The sequence below is a fragment of the Barbus barbus genome (genome assembly GCF_936440315.1).
Source record: "Barbus barbus genome assembly, chromosome: 12".
NCBI lineage: Eukaryota > Metazoa > Chordata > Actinopteri > Cypriniformes > Cyprinidae > Barbus > Barbus barbus.
This window is the reverse complement of record NC_136740.1, coordinates 22,293,714-22,315,575: the sequence shown is the minus strand read 5'-3', so window position 1 is coordinate 22,315,575 and position 21,862 is coordinate 22,293,714. Positions and strand designations below refer to the sequence as shown.

The 21,862-nt window shown below is 37.4% G+C and overlaps 1 protein-coding gene across 5 annotated transcripts in view; it reads left to right on the top strand.

Moving 5' to 3' along the window:
- The window catches only part of LOC306877826 (phosphatase and actin regulator 4B-like), a 52,711-nt gene that overhangs the window by 10,712 nt on the left and 20,137 nt on the right, over window positions 1-21,862 (top strand). For 2 of the 5 annotated variants that reach the window (XM_079429810.1, XM_079429808.1), the window contains exons 2-5: window positions 1,682-1,796; window positions 4,382-4,426; window positions 20,219-20,386; window positions 21,221-21,301. In XM_079429810.1, coding sequence (XP_079285936.1) covers window positions 4,414-4,426; window positions 20,219-20,386; window positions 21,221-21,301 — 262 coding nt within the window. In that variant the 5' untranslated portion in view covers window positions 1,682-1,796; window positions 4,382-4,413. Of the gene's footprint in view, window positions 1-1,681; window positions 1,797-4,381; window positions 4,427-10,455; window positions 10,749-17,136; window positions 17,822-20,218; window positions 20,387-21,220; window positions 21,302-21,862 lie in introns of those variants that run through there. The other 3 variants (XM_079429809.1, XM_079429806.1, XM_079429807.1) reach the window with 2 other exon arrangements.

Genomic DNA, 21,862 nt, shown 5'->3' with positions numbered 1-21,862 from the left:
GTACAAGCCAAAAATAAATCTGCTTTTAAATCCTTAGTGACACGCTTCAAAAGCACAAATAAAAACAACAGTTATGAAACTATTAGGTTTACAAAGATCAATTTCGACATTGTGAAAACACTCCTTGATTTTCACACACGAATGAGTTGGAGAGCATGTTGCACAGTATTAGTATTCCAGCTGCCTGGTCACTGCATCGTCACAGCGGTATACCATGTTGTTCTCAATGAGATTTGCATAAGGGCCAGTGTGGGCTCCCTGCAGACGAGCTTTTTATAGTGGCCACATCTGCAACAATAATAGCAATACTCCTTTCTCTTGAGAGTCTATATTTTGCTATATTTGTGTTGTTTTCCCCATCATAAAAGAACAGTGTGATAAGAGAACGCTAGCTTTATGATCCGACTACCAGCAGGGGTGATGTAAGAGCTTGTTTTGCTTTTTAAAACTAACCATAATTGTGCATGTAAAACTTCCACTTTTTTATAAAACCTAAATTACCAGAAGAAAAGCATCTCTTTTGTGTGTACTTTTTAATTTGCACTTGCTTCCTTTACTTTTGTAGTTTGAGTCTAGCATGTGCTTTAGGCTTGATCATAGTTCTTGAGGAAGACGCAAGCACAAATGACCACAGTTTAAGGATTATTTTGGTGTCTGAAACCTCAAAAATGTGAGGCTGCTGGGGATAATGATCATAGCTGAAATAGGCTGCTTAACTCTAGCACTGCCTGTCTCGTGTTTACCACATTCCTGCCTGATTAATGTACGGATGCAAATTCTGTAGACTTTTCACAATATTACCTTTTTTTTTTTCTTTTTTTTTTTACTGTATTTTTCATTATGTTCTCCAATGACCACCCTTCCCTGACTCTGTTTTCCGTATCTGTTTTGTTTTAGCTGGCTTTCGAATGGTACTGACTGTATTTTGTGCCAACTTGGTTTTTGTTTTTAAATGAGACATATGGCACAAATAACATTAGCTGAGCTCAGGTAAATGTCGTGCAGGCTTCTTCTGTTCTTATCTCTCACTGCGATGAAGCAGAAGTCTAAGTGCGGTGAGACTGTTGTCTGTCTGCGTTCGGTTTAATCGATCAGTGCCCCTGGAGATATTCATTAGCATTTCTCTCTCTCCTACATTCATCCATCCTCCAGTCCTCCTGACAGTCCATTACAGTCTGATGTGCCCTGTCTGTTTTTTGTATCCCTCTGTTAGAAATTCGCTCATTTATTTGTGTGTGTTATCTGTCCTTTCCATCAACGCCTTTCAGATAATTACCTGTCTTCTCTTTGCGGTCGTTACTTGCGCTCCTCTTCTCGTCAATTTGCTTTTCTTTTCTCAATCTCGCTGGTGCCATTTTAATTGAACCGCTACGGTTTTTGTCCTATCAGTTGTGCAACCTGAAGGTGTGACACCTGCTTTTAAATATGTTAATGATGTTTTTGCCATCTTAATGGTGCAAGTAATCAGTGTAGGAACCTCAAATCTCACCAAATCTCAAAGATAACACTTAAAGTGAAATAACAAGCATATGAAGGAGTATGGGAGTGAAGCTTTCAAGGATGATGAGGGTACTTGAGGATAACACACTTTACTGATCGCTCTCATGAACCTGGATTTGAGATGTTTGGCCTCAGCTGACTTCCAATCAAGTGAGTTTTTCATTTTCTTTCTATATTACAGGAAACCCCTGGAGATGAGCATATGCACCCTGTCTGCTGCTCTGAACACTTTAATATAGACGAATAGAGGCACCACGGACGACCACCCCCTTACAACGCCAATGACCTTCACCATTGTAAGTTTGTCCATTCATTCTGAATAGATTGATTTGAAGCTCCTATTGGTGATTCATGAGACGTGTGTCCTTTTATGCACTTGTAAGCTACACATCATTTAATTTTATTATTTTACTGTTTTTGTTATAATAATTTTGTTATAATTGTTATTAATTTATTTTATTTAGATTTTTTATTTTATTTTCATTGTTATTTTGTGTGTGTGTGTGTATTTTATAGGGTTGTTCCGATACAAGTATTGGAAATTCCACCGATACCACAAAAAATTCTGTCATTGGTATCGGTGAGTACTTGAACCTATGTACCGATCCGATACCATTTTCCTAAACAAGACAAAATAAATAAAAATAACGGAGTTCCTTTTGGAATTCTTCAGCTTTTAAGAACTACCGGGTTCTCTGGTAGTAGGCGGAGCTAATGCGCAAACGACAATCTCATTGGCTGGCGCTCACCTATTATCGTCCGTGATTTTGATTTTTAGCAAATCAGTTCAAGCCAATGCAGACAATGTGATTAATATTCATGAATCCAGTAGCTCGTTAATCCTTAGTGTGTTTTATATTGTTCTTAGTAGAATTCATAGTATGATTATTATCTTATCAGTATTATTGATAGTTTTTATCCCATTTTTTACAGAAACACTGAATGACCAAAAAAGCACCACCGCCAAGATCTATCACTAAATACTTGATTATCATAATATATTTATAATGCTTGACTGACTGATGTTAAGAGTGTACTTCTTTAAAAAGCTGTGCCATTTTCCAAACATTATATATTATATTTTTTTTGTTAACTCGCCAGTCTATATATATATATATATATATATATATATATATATATATATATATGTGTATATATATATATATATATATATATATATATATATATATATATATATATATATGTGTATATATATATATATATATGTATGTGTATGTATATATGTGTATGTATATATGTATATGTGTATATATATATATATATATATATATATATATATATATATGTATGCATATGTGTGTATATATGTATGTGTGTGTGTATATATTAGGGCTGTCAATCGATTAAAATATGTATATATTTATCGATTTATATTTATAAAAAATCTCGATTAATCGCATGATTGTCATGAGTTAACTCACGATTAATTGCAACTTAATCGCACATTTTTATTTGTTCTAAATGTACCTTAAATTAGTTTTTAATACTCTAATCAACATGGGCATGGACAAATATGGATGCTTTATGCAAATGTATGTTTATTATTATTGAAACCATAGTCAACATAGAGCATGAAGACTAGACATGTTTCAAAGGTCATAGATGTTTTTCAAAGAACTTGTTCATGTCTATTAGACACATGAAAAAAGAAATACCAGGTTCCCGTTACTTCTTTCTTTGCACTGAGCAATTTACTTACACAAACCTGTTTACATTTTTGCACGACAGGGCAGCTCACTTCTGAACATGGAAAATGTACATTTATTATTTATTATTAGATTTGTTTGCTTCTCTCTCTGTGCCCACATACTGTATTTTGATGCAGCTAAATTCTCAATAAAACTGTTTTCATTTATATATTTTACGGTTTCTGTTGTCAGACAACGGAATGAATATGAAATATTGATTGAAACATGACCCATTAAAGGGATAGTCCACCCCAAAATGAAAATTTTGTCAATATTCACTTACTCCCATGTCGTTCCAAACCCGTAAAAGCTTTGTTCGTCCTCGGAACACAATTTAAGATATTTTGGATGAAAACCGGGAGGCCTTGTGAGTGTCACATTGACTGCATAGTAAATTACACTGTCAAGGTCCATAAAAGTATGAAAAGCATCGTCAGAATAGTCCATCTGCCATCAGTGGGTCAATCTGAATTTTATGAAGCGACGAGAATACTACTTGTACGCAAAGAAAATAAAAAGTAACGACATTTATTCAACAATTCGTCTCCTTTCTGTCTCTCTGTGTCGGCGTTGCGTCCATCGGATGCTTTTCAAAATGGCGCTAAGTGCGTATGCTATTCTCTGTCATCAGTAACGCATGGATACATATTGTACGTTTATTTACGCTGATTTGAATGGAAAGAGCGTATCCATGCGTTACTGCATTTACTATGTACAGATAAGTGCAACGATAATATGTATTATGTTTATTGTTCTTTAATTCTAACATTATAACATGAATCACAGTGAAACCGTTATACAGCTGAATTTACTTATACCATAGTCCCACAGAGTTGGTATCGGAATCGGTATCGGTAAGGAAAAAAGGGTATCGGAACATCTCTAGTATTTTAATATATTTTTTTGGACACTAAACCTTCACTTAAATTAAATATATTTATTTCTGACATTGAATTCTGCCAGAGGTCAGGGAATTTGAATCGCATTATGCTTAAGGACGCTCCTTACCTGTGGTAAATTGACTGTAATGCTAATGCACAGCCTCTTGTGGCTTATTGCTTTATTAAATCATTTTAATGCCATGTCATCTGTCTATAATAATTAGTAATGAGTGGTGTTGTAAATGAATGGGCTGCTTATGTTATTATCTGTTTGTTTTGCTTTAATTACAGGATCCATTTATCGTTGAGTCTCAGATTCTGTAATGGAAAATCGAGGTGAGTATTTTAATGCCATACTATGTCTTGATACTAATGATGCTGAATAATTGAGAATAAACGTCCCATTTGTAGACTGTGTTGATTAAGCTCTTGAAACCAAGGTGCGATCTTGATTTAACATGGCACGTCTTGGTGCATTTCAACAGTATTTATTGTCAAAATCACAATTATTACATAATGGGATGCAGCCATTGTAGACAAACATGCTATTTGTCAGTGGATGGATGAGGAACAACTATATTTGATTTAAATGGGATTCTTGCAGAAGTAATTGTTTGAAGCTTCCTGTTGGCCAACAAAACGCTAGTAAAGAGCTCTGTGTCATCCCGTTAGGAAGGTCATGAAGGCAGTTCCTTGAACAGATCTGTGGAGCTTGATTTCCAGGTCATGTCAGGTTCTGGGTGTAGGCAGAACCAACGAGCTGATTCTCTTCTCTCTATTCGGTTGCAAAGATATCAGAGATTTTGGAATGACTTGAGTTACAAGATGAATAGGTCAGAGTTCCTTTTGTGATTGTGGTCTATCCAACTTAGATGTACAAATTTTATGTAACATGCCGGAACCATGTAGCACAAAGCTATTTTTGCTCTGCTCTCTTCCTTTGCTTGCATTATTGCTTTTGTTTCTGTTTCATGGAGTTGTATCATTGCAGTATTTCCCTCTTGCTCTTTTTGTATCTGTTGCCCCAACTTCAGCATTATTATTGCATGGTTTGTGGATTTCATATGGCATGCACCACAGAAAAAAAGGATTGTTTGTTCTTGGTTCTCTGTTACTTCATCGAAGCCTCAAACATTTAATTTTTTTGTTCAAATAGTTTAAAAGATGTGTTCAGCCAAAGATTATTACAGCATAAGCCCATTTTGTTCTAATTCCCCTTTTTTGCATAATTTTCCCATTTATAAACTAGGGTTCCATTAACTACATCTGCTGTTAGCTAATCACGGATCACATGAATTTGCTCTTCTTTTACACTACCATTCAAATGTTTGAGGTCAGTAAGAGTTTTGAAAGAAGTCTCTTATGCTCACCAAGTCTGCATTTTTTTGATGATAAAAAATACTGTAAAAACAGTAATAATGAGAAATGTTATTACAATTTAAAATAACGTGACTATTTTAATATATTTTAAAATTAGTTTATTCCTGAGATAGCGAAGCTGAATTTTCAGCAGCTTTTGATCCTGTTGTCGGTGTCACATGATTCTTTAGAAATCATTCTAATATGCTGATTTGCTGTTCAGTAAACCGTTCTTATTAAAAAAATCTTGAAAAATGTTTTGATGGTTATTTTTTGCAGAAACTCTGATATATTTTTTCAGGATTCTTTAATAGAATGTTTAAAAGAACAGCATTTATTTTAAATAGAATTTTTTATTTTTTTTTAAATCAAACTGGCCATAAACATTTGGTATTTGGAGTTTTTTTTTATAGTAAACTAACAAAACATTTTAAATGGATAATTCACCCAAACATTGTCATAATTTACCCTCATCAACCATCATTTATTTACCCTCGTTAACCATTATTTATTTACCCTCAAGACAGATTAGGTCTAAGAAAACTGAGGTCCAAACAACATTGCATCCATTGAGGGTGCGTAATTGATAACAGAATTGTAATTTTTGGGTGAACCATCATGAACCACACTATACTATAAAAAATAGCCGTTATGCTGCTGATTTTATTCAGTTGACAGTTTACATTTTTCATCTTGGAGACTGCTACTTAGTCTGTGAATTATTAAACAAGGCTGGCATGAGAACAAATAAATATTGTTCTAATGAATTTTGAGATGCTGATAAGGGTTTTCCAAAATGTGTATAATAAATGTAAAATCATCAGTCATGCAATTGAGGAAGCCTGAATTACTTTCCTTCAACTGTGGTGAAGTCACCTGCAGCAATTTATTGCTGTTCATTTGTGCATTAATGTACACTTTGTGCATTTATGCACGGGGGAAGTCATGGCCTAATGGTTAGAGAGTCGGACTCGTAATTGAAAGGTTGCGGGTTCGAGTCCCCGGCCGGCAGGGATTGTAGGTGGGGGGAGTGAATGTCCAGCGCTCTCTCCACCCTCAATACCACGACTGAGGTGCCCTTGAGCAAGGCACCGAACCCCCAACTGCTCCCCGGGCGCCGCAGCATGGCTGCCCACTGCTCCGGGTGTGTGTTCACTGTGTGTGTGTGTGTGTGTGTGTGTGTGTGCATTTGTTCACTACTCACTGCTGTGTGTGTGCACTTGGATGGGTTAAACGCAGAGCACCAATTTCGAGTATGGGTCACCATACTTGACAATACGTCACGACTTTACTTTACTTTTACTTTACTTTACTTGATCTCTTGACTTGGACGTCTATTTAAGATGTGACAGGAAATGAGATCAATTAAATGTGTATCGTTATATTTCTTTCTTTTGTGCTTCATCTGGCTGCTTTTGAACACAAGAACACTTCCTGTGTGAACGCCTCCTTATGATCACCCATGGTCATGGATGGTGGCCGACGATCTGGAGCATTGTTGATCATAGGAAGGATCTGGTCCATGACTGATGTTTTCCATATAAAGAAAGCTTTTCATATACACACCAGTGTAATTCAAGGTTTTTTTTACAGGATCACTTTGTTATATGCTGTGGAATGAGAAGTTGTGTCAGGCTGTAAGAAATGGGGTTAGGAGTGCGATCTGCTGTAGTCAAGTTACACAGCTACACACTTCCACATTCCTGTTCTCTGCTAATGTACTCTGCTGGATAAAATTGCATTCTTGGAATTCCTGTGGATGAAGATTTGCTAAAGGGCAGGAGTCCAGATCTGCTGATCACGGAGTGTATACTAATAGATATAATTTTTAAGTAAAACAGAGGGTTTGTTTAGGGCAAATACCAATATTCCGTATAAATCCTAAAAAGGTTATTTCAACCAAAAAATTATTTGTCATTGTTTACTCACCCTCATGTCATTCCAAACCTGTCTGACTTTAATTCTTTTGTGAAACACAAAAAGAAAAATGCTGAAGACTTGCTCCTTGGGGCTGGAGCTTCACAAAGGACACAAAAGTATCATAATAGTTGTTCATATAACTTGTACATAATATTCTAAAGTTCAGAATAAGAATTAGCTTTATTGCCAGGTATGTTTGCACATACAAGGAATTTGTTTTAGTGACAGTAGCTCCACAGTGCGACAGAATGACAGATGATACAGATAATAAAAAATAATGTAAAAACAATACCATACAAAATGGACAATATGCAAAATAGCACAAACACAATATACAAAATAGACAATTCAGTATGTACAGGTATGTTAGGTGCAAATTTAAAATGTAATAAGTATGTCTGTTAAATAAAAAATAAAAAGTATGATAGTGTTGTGCGTTTCATGTTTATTGTTAAGAGTTCAAATGTTCATGAGATGGATTGCCTGAGGGAAGAAACTGTTTCTGTGTCTGGTCGTTCTGGTGCTCAGAGCTCTGTAGCATTGACCAGACGGCAACAGTTCAAAGAGGGAGGGTGCTGGATGTGAGGGGTCCAGAGTGATTTTGCCAGCCCTTTTGCTCACTCTGGATGAGTACAGTTCTTGGAGAGTGGGGAGGGTTGTACCAATGATTCGCTCAGCAATCCGGACTACCTTCTGTAGTCTTCTGAGGTCAGATTTGGTAGCTGAGTTGAACCAGACAGTTAATGAAGTGCAGAGGATAGATTCAATGATGGCGGAGTAGAACTGTTTCAGCAGCTCCTGTGGCAGGTTGAACTTCCTCAGCTGGCGAAGGAAGTACAACCTCTGCGGGGCCTTTTTGACAATAGAGTCAATGTGAATGTCCCACTTCAGGTCCTGAGAGATGGTGGTGCCCAGGAATCTGAATGACTCCACTGCAGTCACAGTGCTGTTCATGATGGTGAGTGGGGGGAGAGCAGAGGGGTTTCTCCTGAAGTCCACGATCATCTCCACTGTTTTGAGCATGTTAAGCTCCAGGTTGTTAAGACTGCACCAGACAGCCAGGTCCTTAACCTCCTGTCTGTAAGCAGACTCGTCACCGTCCTGAATGAGGCCGATGACTGTGGTGTCATCTGCAAACTTCAGGAGCTTGACAGCGGGGTCTTTAGATGTGCAGTCATTGGTGTAGAGGGAGAAGAGCAGTGGGGAGAGAACGCAGCCCTGAGGAGCACCAGTGCTGATCATACGGGTGCTGGATGTGTATTTTCCCAGCCTCACTAGCTGCTGCCTGTCTGTCAGGAAGCTATTGATCCACTGACAGACGGAGGTGGGGAAGGAGAGCTGAGTTAGTTTGGGCAGGAGGAGGTTTGGAATGATAGTGTTAAAGGCCGAGCTTCACACAGCTCCAGTGATCTGTTGAAGATCTGCGTGAAGATGGGGGCCAGCTGGCCGGCACAGGATTTCAGACAGGCTGGTGTCACACCGTCTGCGCTTGGTGCCTTCCTTCTCTTGTTCTTTTTGAAGACTTGGCGCACATCATCTTCTCTTATCTGCAGTGCAGGTGTGGGGGTTGCAGGAGGTGTTAATGGTGTTTTTTCAAACCTGCAGTAGAACTCATTCAGATCGTCTGCCAGTTGATGATTCTCCACAGTGCTGGGGGATGGTGTCTTGTAATTGGTGATGTCTTTCAGACCTTTCCACACTGAAGCCGTGTCACTGGAAGAGAATTGGATCCTTAGCTTATCAGAATAATTCCTCTTTGCCACTCTGATCTCCTTTTCCAGTGTGTATTTGGCCTGTTTATACAAGAACCTGTCCCCATTCCTGTAAGCATCTTCTTTGGCCTGACGGTTTATACTTTGTAAGTTTATGCTTGCTTTCAAAAGTTTTGGCCTCAGTAAGTTTTTTTTTTTTTTTTTATAAATTCGGTAAAATTAATGCAGTAAAGACTTTTAGAATGTTACAAAAATTCCATTTGAAAAGCTTTGTAATCTTGAAAGAATTCTGAAAAAAAATTATATGTATCGCCATTTCCACTAAAAACAAATTTAACAGCACAAATGTTTTTCAACGGTTATTTTAAATTGTAATATTTCACAATATTACTATATTTACTGTATTTTTGATCAAGTAAATGCAGCTTTGGTGAGAATAAGAGACTTCTTTCAAAAACATTCATACTTCATTACCCCAAACTGTTGAGCAATATTGTATTATATTTTACTAATAATGTTCTCTTCTAGTGGGCTGTTAATTGTTATAATCAGACCACTGATTTGAGAACCGGATCAGTACAAATCAACTGTTTTGCCAACTGGATCAATGAATTAATCAAAATGATTCCAATGAACAATTTATTCACAAATTGGACTCTTTTTTTTTTTTTTTCGCTCCAAATCTCAATTCACTTTTATTATATTAAAAAGAGTGTCCAGGATATTCCCCATCAGTGTTGCACAAAAGAATGTGATATAACGGTGAGTAAATAATGATGGAATTAAATTTTTTAGGTTAACTTCTTTTAGGTTAACACTATCAGCTATATTTGTACATCTTTTATGTTATATCTACATCACACACCTCAAAGAACACATTTATTTTAGGGTCTCTTAATTAGTTGCTTACTCATGCATATTACTAGAATATTAGCCATTTATTAGTACTAATTAAGCACATATTAATGCCTTATTCTACATCCATAATCCTTCCCAATACCTAAATTTAACAACTACCTTACTAACTATTAATAAGTAGCAAATTAGGAATTTATTGAGGGAAAAGTCGTAGCTCATAGTGAATTAGTGTTCCCTATTCTGAAGTGTTACCCATTATTCCCTCCACTGGCAGAACTTCCGTTTAATCCCTTGCTCTTTTTTTTCTTTGCTTTTCATTATCATACGCAAGCAGACGGCAACACACACACACTCACTACACTTTGACCTCTGCTTTAAGGAATGATAGGCATCTGTCTGCGTCTATGCTGATCTGCTTTGCAAGCTCGTTTATAAAGTTTAGGGAGAGAAAGTGGTATGGAGGGAGGGTCCCGTGTGAGAGAGGGAGAGGGGGTGGAGAGTTGCAGAAGGAGGAGTGGAGGAAAAAAGAAGGGCTGTTGGCATGAGATCCACTCAAAGAAGAGGGAGAGAGGAGTTTGGGAACATTGGCTTGGAAGGTGGAAGGAAACATGAGATCGACACTAGGTGACAGGAAAGGGGTTCTTTGAAGCTGAAAGGAAAAGCGGAAGATTTGGGGGAACTTGGATTGCTGCTGTTGTCCACTGGGGTGCACCTGGGCAGCAGCTGAAAACGGAGGCCCTTTGGGGGCTGGAGCATGGGACAGACGTTCCCTCTAGAGACTGCACCTCAAAACTCCTGCGCACACTTGGGTGAGTCAAGGAAAAGGCCTATGGGCATAGCATTTTAAGGCATCATAGGCACACTTCAGGCATGAAGGTAGTTCCAAAAGATTGGCAGATTAATCATGCTGCTGCATTGCATATAGCTGTCCTTTCTGGACAATGCAATCCCAAAATGCACTGCAAAAAGCTCAGTAAATCATACAAACAAACATAACAAAGAGCACGTTGTATAATGACCTTCCAGTATAATGTGTTCTTTGAAGTTTGCAAAGTAGAAATAAGATAAAAGAGGTAAAATCATGACAGATGAACACATTTTGTTAATGGAAAAGGAAACCTAAATTTGTGAACGCATAATTTTTTGAGAAGTTAATGAATTCACTGATCCAGTTTCTCAAAACTGTTGATTTTTTTTTTTTTTTTACTGATTCGGCGTCAGATGGTCAAATGATCACAATGGTTAGGGAAGATTATTAGTAAAAAATTATATACTGGCTCAGTATGACTTGATGTTTTCAAAAGTCTTTTATGCTCATTAGCTCAACAACATGCAAATGGCAATCTCCTTGCAAAGATTTGAGGTTCCAAGGCAGCTAAGAAACTCTCTTAAAAAGCAGATGCCTATGTAGGCAGCAAGCAGTGAGGCGGCTAGGGATGGGCGATATCTTATCGTTTGCGATATACCGTTGAAAATTCTCCTCACGATAAAAATTTGTCTCCTCACGATAATAACGATAAGTCTAGTTGATGACGTAGTTTTGTGCGCGCCCGATTCACTGTTCACGTGCGGAGTGAAAACAAGCATGGCGGAAGGCGGACGTGAGGCTGACAATGCGTTCACACCGGACGCTACTTGCGCGAATAAATCGCGCTATTCGCGCGTAGTTGGACGCGTGAACATTTTGGGTTTACTCGCTTCATTTGCGCGTGAAATTCACTGCACAACAGACACGAATTCGCGTCATGGGCGGGGCTTCTGCCAGGCGCACATGTATGACTGCCACAGAGAGCGTATAGAATTTCGCTGGCAGGATGTCTATTCGCGTCTTTGCATTGACTTAACATGTAAATCACTCGTGCTTAACGCTTCATTCGCGTCTGGTGTGCTACCTCCACAAGCGCTCCTAAAAAGAAAAGTAAGCATAGAGCCCTGAGAAATATTTCTCATGTATGTGACGAGCCCCAATTTTAAGTTTTCTTTTTTTAATTATTATTATTTTAAGTTGTTTCATTATCAGGAAAAAATGCAAGTGATCCGCGTGAGCACCTCACTGTCATGCATGCTCATTCTTTTCCGCACAAACACTTGCATATGAATAATAGTCTAGACTCTAGAGCATAGCCTCATACACTTGTTTTAATAAATCGCTTATGCATTAAATAAAGATACAAAACAGGTTGTTAAATATGCTGAATATATTGTTCAAATATTTATAAAATGTGAAACTGTAGCTAATCTTATTCGCAGTCTAGCGTTTTGCATCTGCATAACATAGTGAATTATTTTTAACATGCAATGATACAAAATAAAACCAAACAAGATTTGTAATGAAGAAAAAAAAATGTAGACAAATAAGAATGATGTAGCCCACATCTCTTGAGCGTCTCACACAGCATGCGCGAGCCGAACACGCAAAATCTTGCTCTCTGCATGAATGCAACGCAGATAGCGACACAAGTTTGTTTGAAACACATAAAAAGTTTTGATAAGATAATAATATTAACAATGAACATTATATGACATTTAAAATAGTTTTGGCGATTTTTCCTTCAGTCCGCCTGTGCATTTCTGACCCAAACAGCAAAGCAGTCTAAATCTCCGCGATGTTCTTGTTAAATATGCCATTTCTGAGATATTACAATGAATTAATTTCTAAAATGTTATGATATGGAAAGCCTGAAACAGATCACAGCAGTATAGCCATATATGTATATGTATAAATGTGTATATATATATATTATCGTCATTTGTATCGTTATCGCAATAAATACCTGAAATTATCGTGATAAATTTTTTAGGCCATATCGCCCATCCCTAGAGGCGGCTCGCTAGGTTTTAGAAGCGTTAATCTCAGCAAGCATTACCTCAGGTTGACTTCAACACAACAGGAACTGGTTATGACTCAGCAGTGGGTCTCAACTGTGAGTGGAAGGAAACCAGACATGGAGACGAGCGGGAGAGCAGTGGGGGTCTTTGAGTATCTGTGCAGAAATTCTTAAGCATTGTTTTTTTTGGTCCTCATTACTGAACTCACATGATTTCACATTGCGTGTTAAGTTACAGGAACTGTACCTTTTTTCAGCTGTGATTATTAATTGAGCTGACTGTCATCTGGTGGTTATTCTTTGTTCTTCCCTGTGTAGCAGATCATTGTTCATTTTTAATATAAGTTTTGCTTTTGCAATGGTTACTGTACTTTAATTCAGGAGGCAAAGTCAACACTTGAAAAACATGCTTGAAACGCAAACTTTTTGTCCATATTTTTGGTCACTAGCTGCTTTGTTTTGATTAAAGTGCTGTTGAGCTAGTCTCAAAATGCCATGTATCTTTCTTTACATCGGGTTTTCAGCTGTCAACCGTCCTCTGTTTGTGGAGAAAAGCCTGCAGTCTGAATCCCGATGATCTTTGTACTATTTCCCCCAGTGCAGGGTGTGAAACGCCACCGATAGTGATGACAAACAAGGAGACAAAGTGCAGCTGACATTCAGTTACTGCACAGAGGAAGCTATCAAGTCTTTACTGTTCCTCAGCCAAACAGCATGGCAAGGTTTCATGTCACAATGCAGGCTTCTTTGTTCTCTCAGTGGACTCTGCTCACTGTTGCCTCTGCCTATATATTTGTTTGCTGGGGTTTCTCCTTGCGGCAAAATGTCAATTTGCTGGAAGCATCTGAAACGTTTTATCCCTTACAACATGTCCAATTGAAGCCTCAGAAAAAACAGTTCTAAATTGAGATACGTCACAATATTGTCCCACAACGATATAGCATATATCGATCATTTATATGATATAGATCATTTGCTGATATTTACTGATATAGATCAGTAAATCAGAAGTAGAGTCTCTCTGTATTATCAAACCCTTATGCCACGTCCATCACAGGAGAATGGGATTTCTCAGGAATTGACGCGCTTCGTCTGGTGAGTGCATTAGTTTGGTCTCGTTGTGTTTCATGACGATCTTCAGAGTAGCTTCAGACCTGCCTCTTTCAATTCCTTCTGTATTGAACTGAAGGTACTCCGCTTCTTTGCCGTCGTGGGAGAGAAGTCAGGGAAAAAGCTCAACATCGCACCGTCACCCGCTTTCACAGAACTGCAGCGTCTTCATTTAGAATCAAATTCCTGTCATTGTAGCGCAACAGTTTGAAGAGAAACACTCGCGGTTTGAGTGATCAGTTGAAGCTCTGGAGTAAACTTGATGCGCGCGTTTGATCTCGATATCTCTGTCCGCAAGTGATGGGATCCAGATCGGCAGGACAGTCCCAGAAAGCCGATCGGGTCATCCTTCTTGGCCCCTTCAGGTAATCTCAGCAGGCGGAGATTACTGCGTCCGCTGCGATTTTGTAAATCAGTCACCTGCTGCTCGAGGGCATCTAGACGGCCAGTGTGTTCGCCGATCACTTTTTTTCTGCTCTCTCTGTTCCCCGACCAAAAAATCTACTTTAGAGCATATATTCTGGATTGAAGTCATGTGAGAGGCGAATTCGGTGCGCATTGCTGCTAATTCAGCCTTCAAAATGTCCTCAAATCGCTTTGTTTTCTTCTTAATTGGCACATGGATGATGGTGAAAGATCAGCAAGTTTCCGACTGTGTGACCTCTCCAGACCAATGACAAACTAAAATATTACCCCAAATGTAAAAAAAAAGACGAACAACAGTAAAAGACGGTAATATACATGGAGCTCAGCTAATGTGCAACTTGGCTCATGAGAGCGTCACGTGATCCCCCAATGCTCTTGAATGTTTTGTTTGCACTTTATCAGAACTACCTCCTATCTACTGAATAGCAAGATGTTAAACTTGTATCTTTTTTTTTTTAATGTTTTGTCATCTGCAGATTGATTTTTAAATCGTAAATCTGATTTTTTGTGAAAATATCTCCCAGCCCTATTTTAAATAATATATAAAAATATATATATTGATTATTATTATTTTAAATGTGTATGCTATAAAATGTATTAATGTATAATTTATTTGTTTATTTATTAGCTGTCGGACAGTAAAACGGATAGATTAGCTGGTTGCACAGTAAAACCTTCTTGAAAATGTCATGTATTTTCTATTTCTGCCCTATAATACACCACCATACACTAGACATCAGCAATACATATTTAGTAAATTTTCTTTGGCCATTGTATTATGTCTCATGCAGTATTTTGAGCATCACGTTCCAAGTGTTACGTTTTTAATATGCTGTTTCAAGTTAAAAATAGTCCAGGTTTTACAACTCCAGCAATCTGCTCCTTTGTTGAGCTGCATTTGTGTTTTTGGATTTGTTTGCCCTGTTTGTGATTGCAAGAACCCATCTCATGTAAAAGCCCCTTAAGAATCACATCTAATATTCTTAGTCGATATGTCAACTAGTAATTCGGGCAGCCAATCCACTAGTCGATTTGGTGTGTGTTTTTCCTAATATGCTTTTTTGATCATTTGAAGCAGAGATTTAAGAAGAACTATACGTTAAATAAGTCTGAGAAACAAGGCTGTCTGGAATGAGAGACTAGTTATGCATATACAGCAATGCATAAGGGGGGTGGTGTGTAGCGGCAGGGCAGTGATTGACTCTTCATAGTTTCTCCCTGCGGAGACAGACTGTTACATAATGAAACAAGCTGCTCTAGGCTGAATGCCGGCCTTATTTCCGACAACACAACTGCCTACACACTCCTCCTCTCATCTGCTTAGCATATACACCTCAAGCCTCTGGCTCTGGAGTTGCATGTACAAATGCACACGTTCACTCATGCTTGGGCATGTTTTCAAAGTCGAATAGTTGGTGGTTTACCTGAATGACAAGTCAACTAATCGGTCATAAGGATCGGTTTTATATAAGATGTGTTAAAAAAATGCTTTTTGGTGGGTGACAGAATGCAGAGGACTTGCAAGAACAGTGTGAGACGCTCTTTGGAAGACAATTGGATTTCGTTTTGCTCTGTGATGTGGTGGGGCTATGTAAAATGGTTTTGAGTTCTTGCTGTTCTGCTTAAGTGCTTGATTGTTTCAGTCTGGTTAGGTAATGTAGCTGAGAGGTCCTTCAAATCACTTGGCCAATAGAGGGTAAGCCAAACTCATTATAGTGGAATAAGCAGTCAGTGCCACATCCTTTGAGAAACAGTTAAACATCTTTTGAGAGTACTGGGATCATTCTGTGGGAAGAACTGGAGTGTGTCCAGATTTAGCTTCATTTTTGTGCTGGTATTGGCAGCTACCTCATGTAATGCCTCAATACATTTTGACTTGACCTGTTTTTAGATTTTAGCAGAGCGCAAGATTATAACCCTTTTTTTTTTCTTTAAATATTAATAATTGCCTGTATGTTGTCTTTTTCAGTGTTGTGATGCTGTTTTCATTTAATTTATTTTATTTTGTTACTTTCTTTTAATATTTTTTTCATTTTTATTTGATTTAGTTTTATTTATCTATATTTAGTTTTATTTTATTGTTTTGTTTTTTAATTTTAGTTTGTTTTATTTGATATTTTATTGTTTTATATTTTGGTTTATTTCTTAAATTCTTTGGTAATTGTTTTTTTAAAGGAATCGTAGTTTCCACAAAATATTGTTCCACAAAATGTAGGTGCCTGAGAAATATTTCTTGTCTAATCAGCATATTGAATTTGTAATTTGGCTTTGCTATCACAGGAATAAATAATATTTTAAAATGCATTTAAAGAGAAAACATTTCTTTTGAAATTGTAATAATATTTCACAGTATTACTGTTTTACTGCATTTTTGATTAAATATATGCAGCCTTCATGAGCAGAAGAGGCTGCCAAAAACATTTTAAAAAAATACTATTGGCTCCCAACTTTTGAAAGGTAGTTTAAATAAAAAATATTGATGCAATGCCCTGAAGTACGTAAGAAAACAATATCCATATATGATTGTGTCAGCAGTCTGTTAGTATCCGTATGTCTGATAAAATAAAGTTGAAGTAAAAGCACATCTGTTTATCATGGACTCGACAAACATTTATTGATGTGCAGTCGTGTTTGTTTTATCTGCCGTTGTCCGTTTTCCCGTTTCACGCTGCGGTCAATGGGAGGGGGTTGTTTTTGGTTCTCTTCACCTCTTACTCTCTTCCCCCTCTCTCTCCCCGTTTCAGGATCAGGGTGGAGTGCCATTTCCTCCCTCTGTTTCCCAGGCCTCGCCCCCCTCTGTTTTCCAAGGCAATCTGAATCTCTCTCTTCCATTAATGCACAGCCTTTCATTCTTTAAACACCTCACTCCCCGCACTCTAAGTGACATCTTTAGCTCCGCAGCGTATCATTTTGAGCCCCGTCTTCTGGATCTGTTTCCTACTAGTTCACTTATCTCGCCGCTATTAGTGATGTCTGATCCATTAAGGGCTAATATCTTGACTCAGGCTGCTCACGCTCAATGCAGCTGGATGGTATCTGCATAACACATTGGTCTGTTTTCACACCGAACTCGGTGGATGTGCGTCATTCACTTGATTGTCTTTCCAAAAGTTGGGACTCCTCGCCCGCTGTGCTTTTAGAACCTGATTATGGATGTTTGGTCGACTGCTGGTGTTTCTTAGCTGTCTATGGGTGCAGCTCTTTTTTTCGGATGGCAGTGTTTCCCTTTCTGAGACATTCTGGCTTTTACACTTCTTATGTTCTCAAGGAACTGAGAGTCCTCACACTTTTGGGAGTTGTGACTCTGCCTGTTCCTCAGACTCTTCCATCTGAACTGTTGGATATATGGTCGGTTTTAAGTCGTATTGTATTTTAGAACTATCGCTTTTCCATTCCTGCTCCTACTTCAACATTTTCACTCACGTTCTTCTTGATTTGGAAACGCCAAACAGGAAAGGAAGTGGACGCTTGTATGGCTTGCTGCTTTCAAACAAGTTGTTATGGCAGCTGGAGTCCAGGTAGACTGATTCTTTCACACACTAAAATGTATTAAGGAGCAATTTGTTGAGCTTCATGAGTCTTTATGTTGCCTGTTTTGCCTTCTATGCTCTAATGGGTTTTTCACCCTGTTGATTTGTGGGTTGCGGGTGGGTTGATTATTGGTTGCTTATATTTACTTATCTTACACACAGAATATTAGGTCTCAAGAGACATTCTGGGCTTTGTTAAACGCTTTCCATTTTAATGCAAGTAAGAAGTATTAAGTGGTATAAAGGTAGTGATCTAGCAAATATTTGAATGTCAGCTGCACTGTGCCAAAGACTACAGTAAAGCCCTTTACAAATGAAGGTTACTAAATTTGACATTCTGCAGACCAACAACCATCTAATAAATTAAAATGACTGGTTTCTAGATCAAATTTTTTTGTTTATTCTTTTTTCTTTTAGGTTTTTTTCATCTGTGTTATTTAACATGCTATATTTTATAGAAAAACGTATTACTGAAAGAAAAACAGCCAACAGGGTTCCCATTGCAAAACCTGAAAATATCAGGAAATTGTCTCTGAAAAATCATGGAAAATATTATTTTCATTAATATCACACTTTCTATAGTAAATATGCAATTTTAATATACTCCTAAAAAACTAATAGGCCCTATTCTCAAAAGGTTTTACTTTTACTTTTGATCAATCCAATGCACCTTTATCCTGAGTAAAAGTATTAATTTATTAAAGGATTAGTTCATTTCCAAAATAATTTTTTCCTGATAATTTACTCACCCCCATGTCATCCAAGATGTTCATGTCTTTCTTCAGTTGAAAAGAAATGAAGTTTTTTGAGGAAAACATTCCAGGATTTTTCTCCATTTAGTGGACTTCAATGAAACCCTGCGGGTTGAAGGTCCAAATTGCAGTTTTTTACACGATCCCAGCCGAGGAATAAGGGTCTTATCTGGCAAAACGGTCATTTTCTAAAAAGAAATATAAGAATGTATATACATAATTACGTAGTCACATTGGAAAGGACACCCGTGACGTAATCGGAAGTACCAACCCAGTGTTTACAAAGCAAATGTGCAAAGAAAATCAAATGCCCTTTACAAAAAAAAGGTAAAACAACGATGTTGGTCGATTTTGAAATTGGAGGAGAAAATGATATTGAGTTTTTCACCCTACCTTTTTGAAACGGAGTACACAGACGAACGTGACCTTTCCAACATGATTACCTAATGAGCGTTTGTGGTTAAAGTATAGAATTAAAAAAAAAATATATAGAAAATGATATAAGCCCTTTGAAGCTGCACTGAAACCTTCAACCCATTGGTTTCCATTGAAGTCCACTATATGGATAAAAATCCTCAAATGTTTTCCTCAAAAACCTTCATTTCTTTTTGACTGAAGATAGAAAGGCATGAACATCTTGGATGACATGTGGGTGAGTAAATTATCTGAAAAGTTTTGTTCTAGAAGTAAATAAATCCTTTAAAAATTTACTTAAAATTCACTTCAAAGTATTTCAGTACAGACAATGTTTTATAATTGTCACAGCTTAACAGGCACTTTTATAGGCCGATATTCTCCAAATGGCAAATATGTTTTGGTACTGTAACTCACTGTGCTTATGGGACGCATACCTTCTTCAGCAGTGTATAAAAGAGAGTACAGTGAGGCCCAGCCAGCCCCATCAACCGGAATGTTCAAAGCCACGTTCAGCACCCACTTGATGGGCCAAAGATGTGAGATTGTGAGTCTCTTGGCAGTGCTGGACCTGATAGGAATGTGAGTGTGTAACATGGGGAAGCAGTGGCCTCTGGCCAGCTCACCCTGCTGAGATGTGATTGTGGTCTGCAATGGGGATCCGCTCGTCTTGTCACAAGAGCCGCCAGGAAACACTCTGCGTTGGGGTCTAAAACAATAGTGACTCTAAGGAGGCTCAGCAGTTTAGTATGTTTTGATATTGAGGTTGGAGAAGGGTTGTGGTATCAAGTATTTTGTTGATGAGAGCATCTTTGGATTCAAGCCAGTGCACAGGACGCAGCTGCACATATGGGACAGTATGTTTGTCGTGTCTGTGTGATGGCACAATATTATAATTCATCCTGATGTGGCAAGAGATGTGTATATATATGTATGTGTGTGTGTGTGTGTATATGTATGTGTGTATATATATATATATATGTGTGTATATATATATATATATATATATATATATATATATATATATATATATATATATATATATATATATATATATATATATATATATATATAATATATAATGTGTGTGTTTTCGTAAACTCTGCACAACAGAATGTTTTAGTTACGCAAACCATCTGACCCAAGGCTTCTCGGAGCCATTGATATGCCCTGTGTTTGATGGGTCAGTCAGGGGACTGATTCTCTGTCTCTTCTCCAGATGAAGGTGACCACCAGCACAGCAGCACAGGGAGGGAAGGGGGCACGGCAGGGGATGGCACCCCTCCTCCCAAGTGCAAGGGCAAGTTCTCTACCCTGGGTAAGATCTTCAAACCCTGGAAGTGGAGGAAGAAGAAAAGCAGCGAGAAGTTTAAGGAAACTTCAGAAGGTCCTTTGTTCTTTCCTTTTTATGTTGGAAAAGAGCTTTCCTTTCCTTGAATTTTTTCCTTAAATCACAGCCTAATGTTTGTTAATGTTTTCTTTCCTTTGTTGATTATGTATGTTTTCTCAGATGTTTTAAATAATGAGATGATTTCAAAATCCCTTTGCCAAGTTTGTTTTACTTGAAGACTCTATAATATCTGAAATGAAATACTGACCCAACACAGTACTAAAATGTTTAACAAAAGTAGGGCTGCCACTAACGACTATTTTTATTTAGATTAATCTATCGACTAATTTTTAGATTAATCTAAACGATTAATATCCTGCAAAAATATCAACAATTTTACTTAAAAATATTTTATCAAACCAAATGAAATCCAAGTTTCTATGAAATCCTTTTTTAAAGCAAAAGTAAAGTGCAACATAGAGTGCATGAAGCAAGAGTCCATCTCATAGTCCAAATCATTGAAATCAAAGTTCAGTATTATAGTGTGAGGATGACAACATATCCACGTGTTCTAGTCTACTAGAATTTATTTAGGTGAAAAATGTAAATTTGCCGGTTAGTCGACGCGAGCAAAATGAAGTCGATGATTTTTAGAAATAGACTAGTTGACTAAAATCGACGAATCGCGACAGCCCTAAACAAAAGTAAACACAATTGTCCTTATATCGGTTTATTGATGCCCAAATGTGTTTTAAATGTCTAGTTATTCAAAGGATATTATTCAAATTCAGAATTAGCCTGAATTAGGGCTTTCAGAACCATTAAGGTGTAGAAAACCATGTGCCATTGTGAGTTTATCTTTTATATATAGTGTTTTTGTTCTCCCCACAGTTTTGGAAAGAAAGATGTCGATGAGGAGGCCAAGACAGGAACTGATCGAACAGGGAGTGCTCAAGGAGCTTCCTGACAACGGTAGGAGAGAGAATTGTGTGTGTGTCTGTGCTTTAACTATATTTTGTACCAAGAGTTTATACCCTGAAGTAGGGGTGGGCGATATGGAAAAAATATCACTACTTTTTTTTTTAATCACAATTTTTGTCATGTTGGATTTACTATTTTGCAAGTGGTCTGAGCATTACAACCAAACTAATTTCCCTTTTATAAAGACAAAGCCTTTCAAGCTATCAAAAAAATAAAAGAATGGTAGATATTTAGGCGAAAGTGGGTGAAGATAAAAATGTCATTTTATGTCATTTTATCTTTTTTATAAAAAATAAGAACAAAGATACACATACAAATAAAACAAACAATGCTTTACTTCCAGGTACAATAGGTGATTTAGCAGGAGCATTCAAGAAATTGAATGAACAAATATAAAAATAAAACACTATATAGGCTGATTCCTAAAGCAACTGTATTAAAGTTGTTCAGTCAAGAGCAGTGAGTGATTTTTCTCTTTGTGTTTTGTTCTTTTATTAACGTTAAAGGAATAGTTCACCCAAAAAAAAAATTCTGTCAATTCTGTCATAGTGT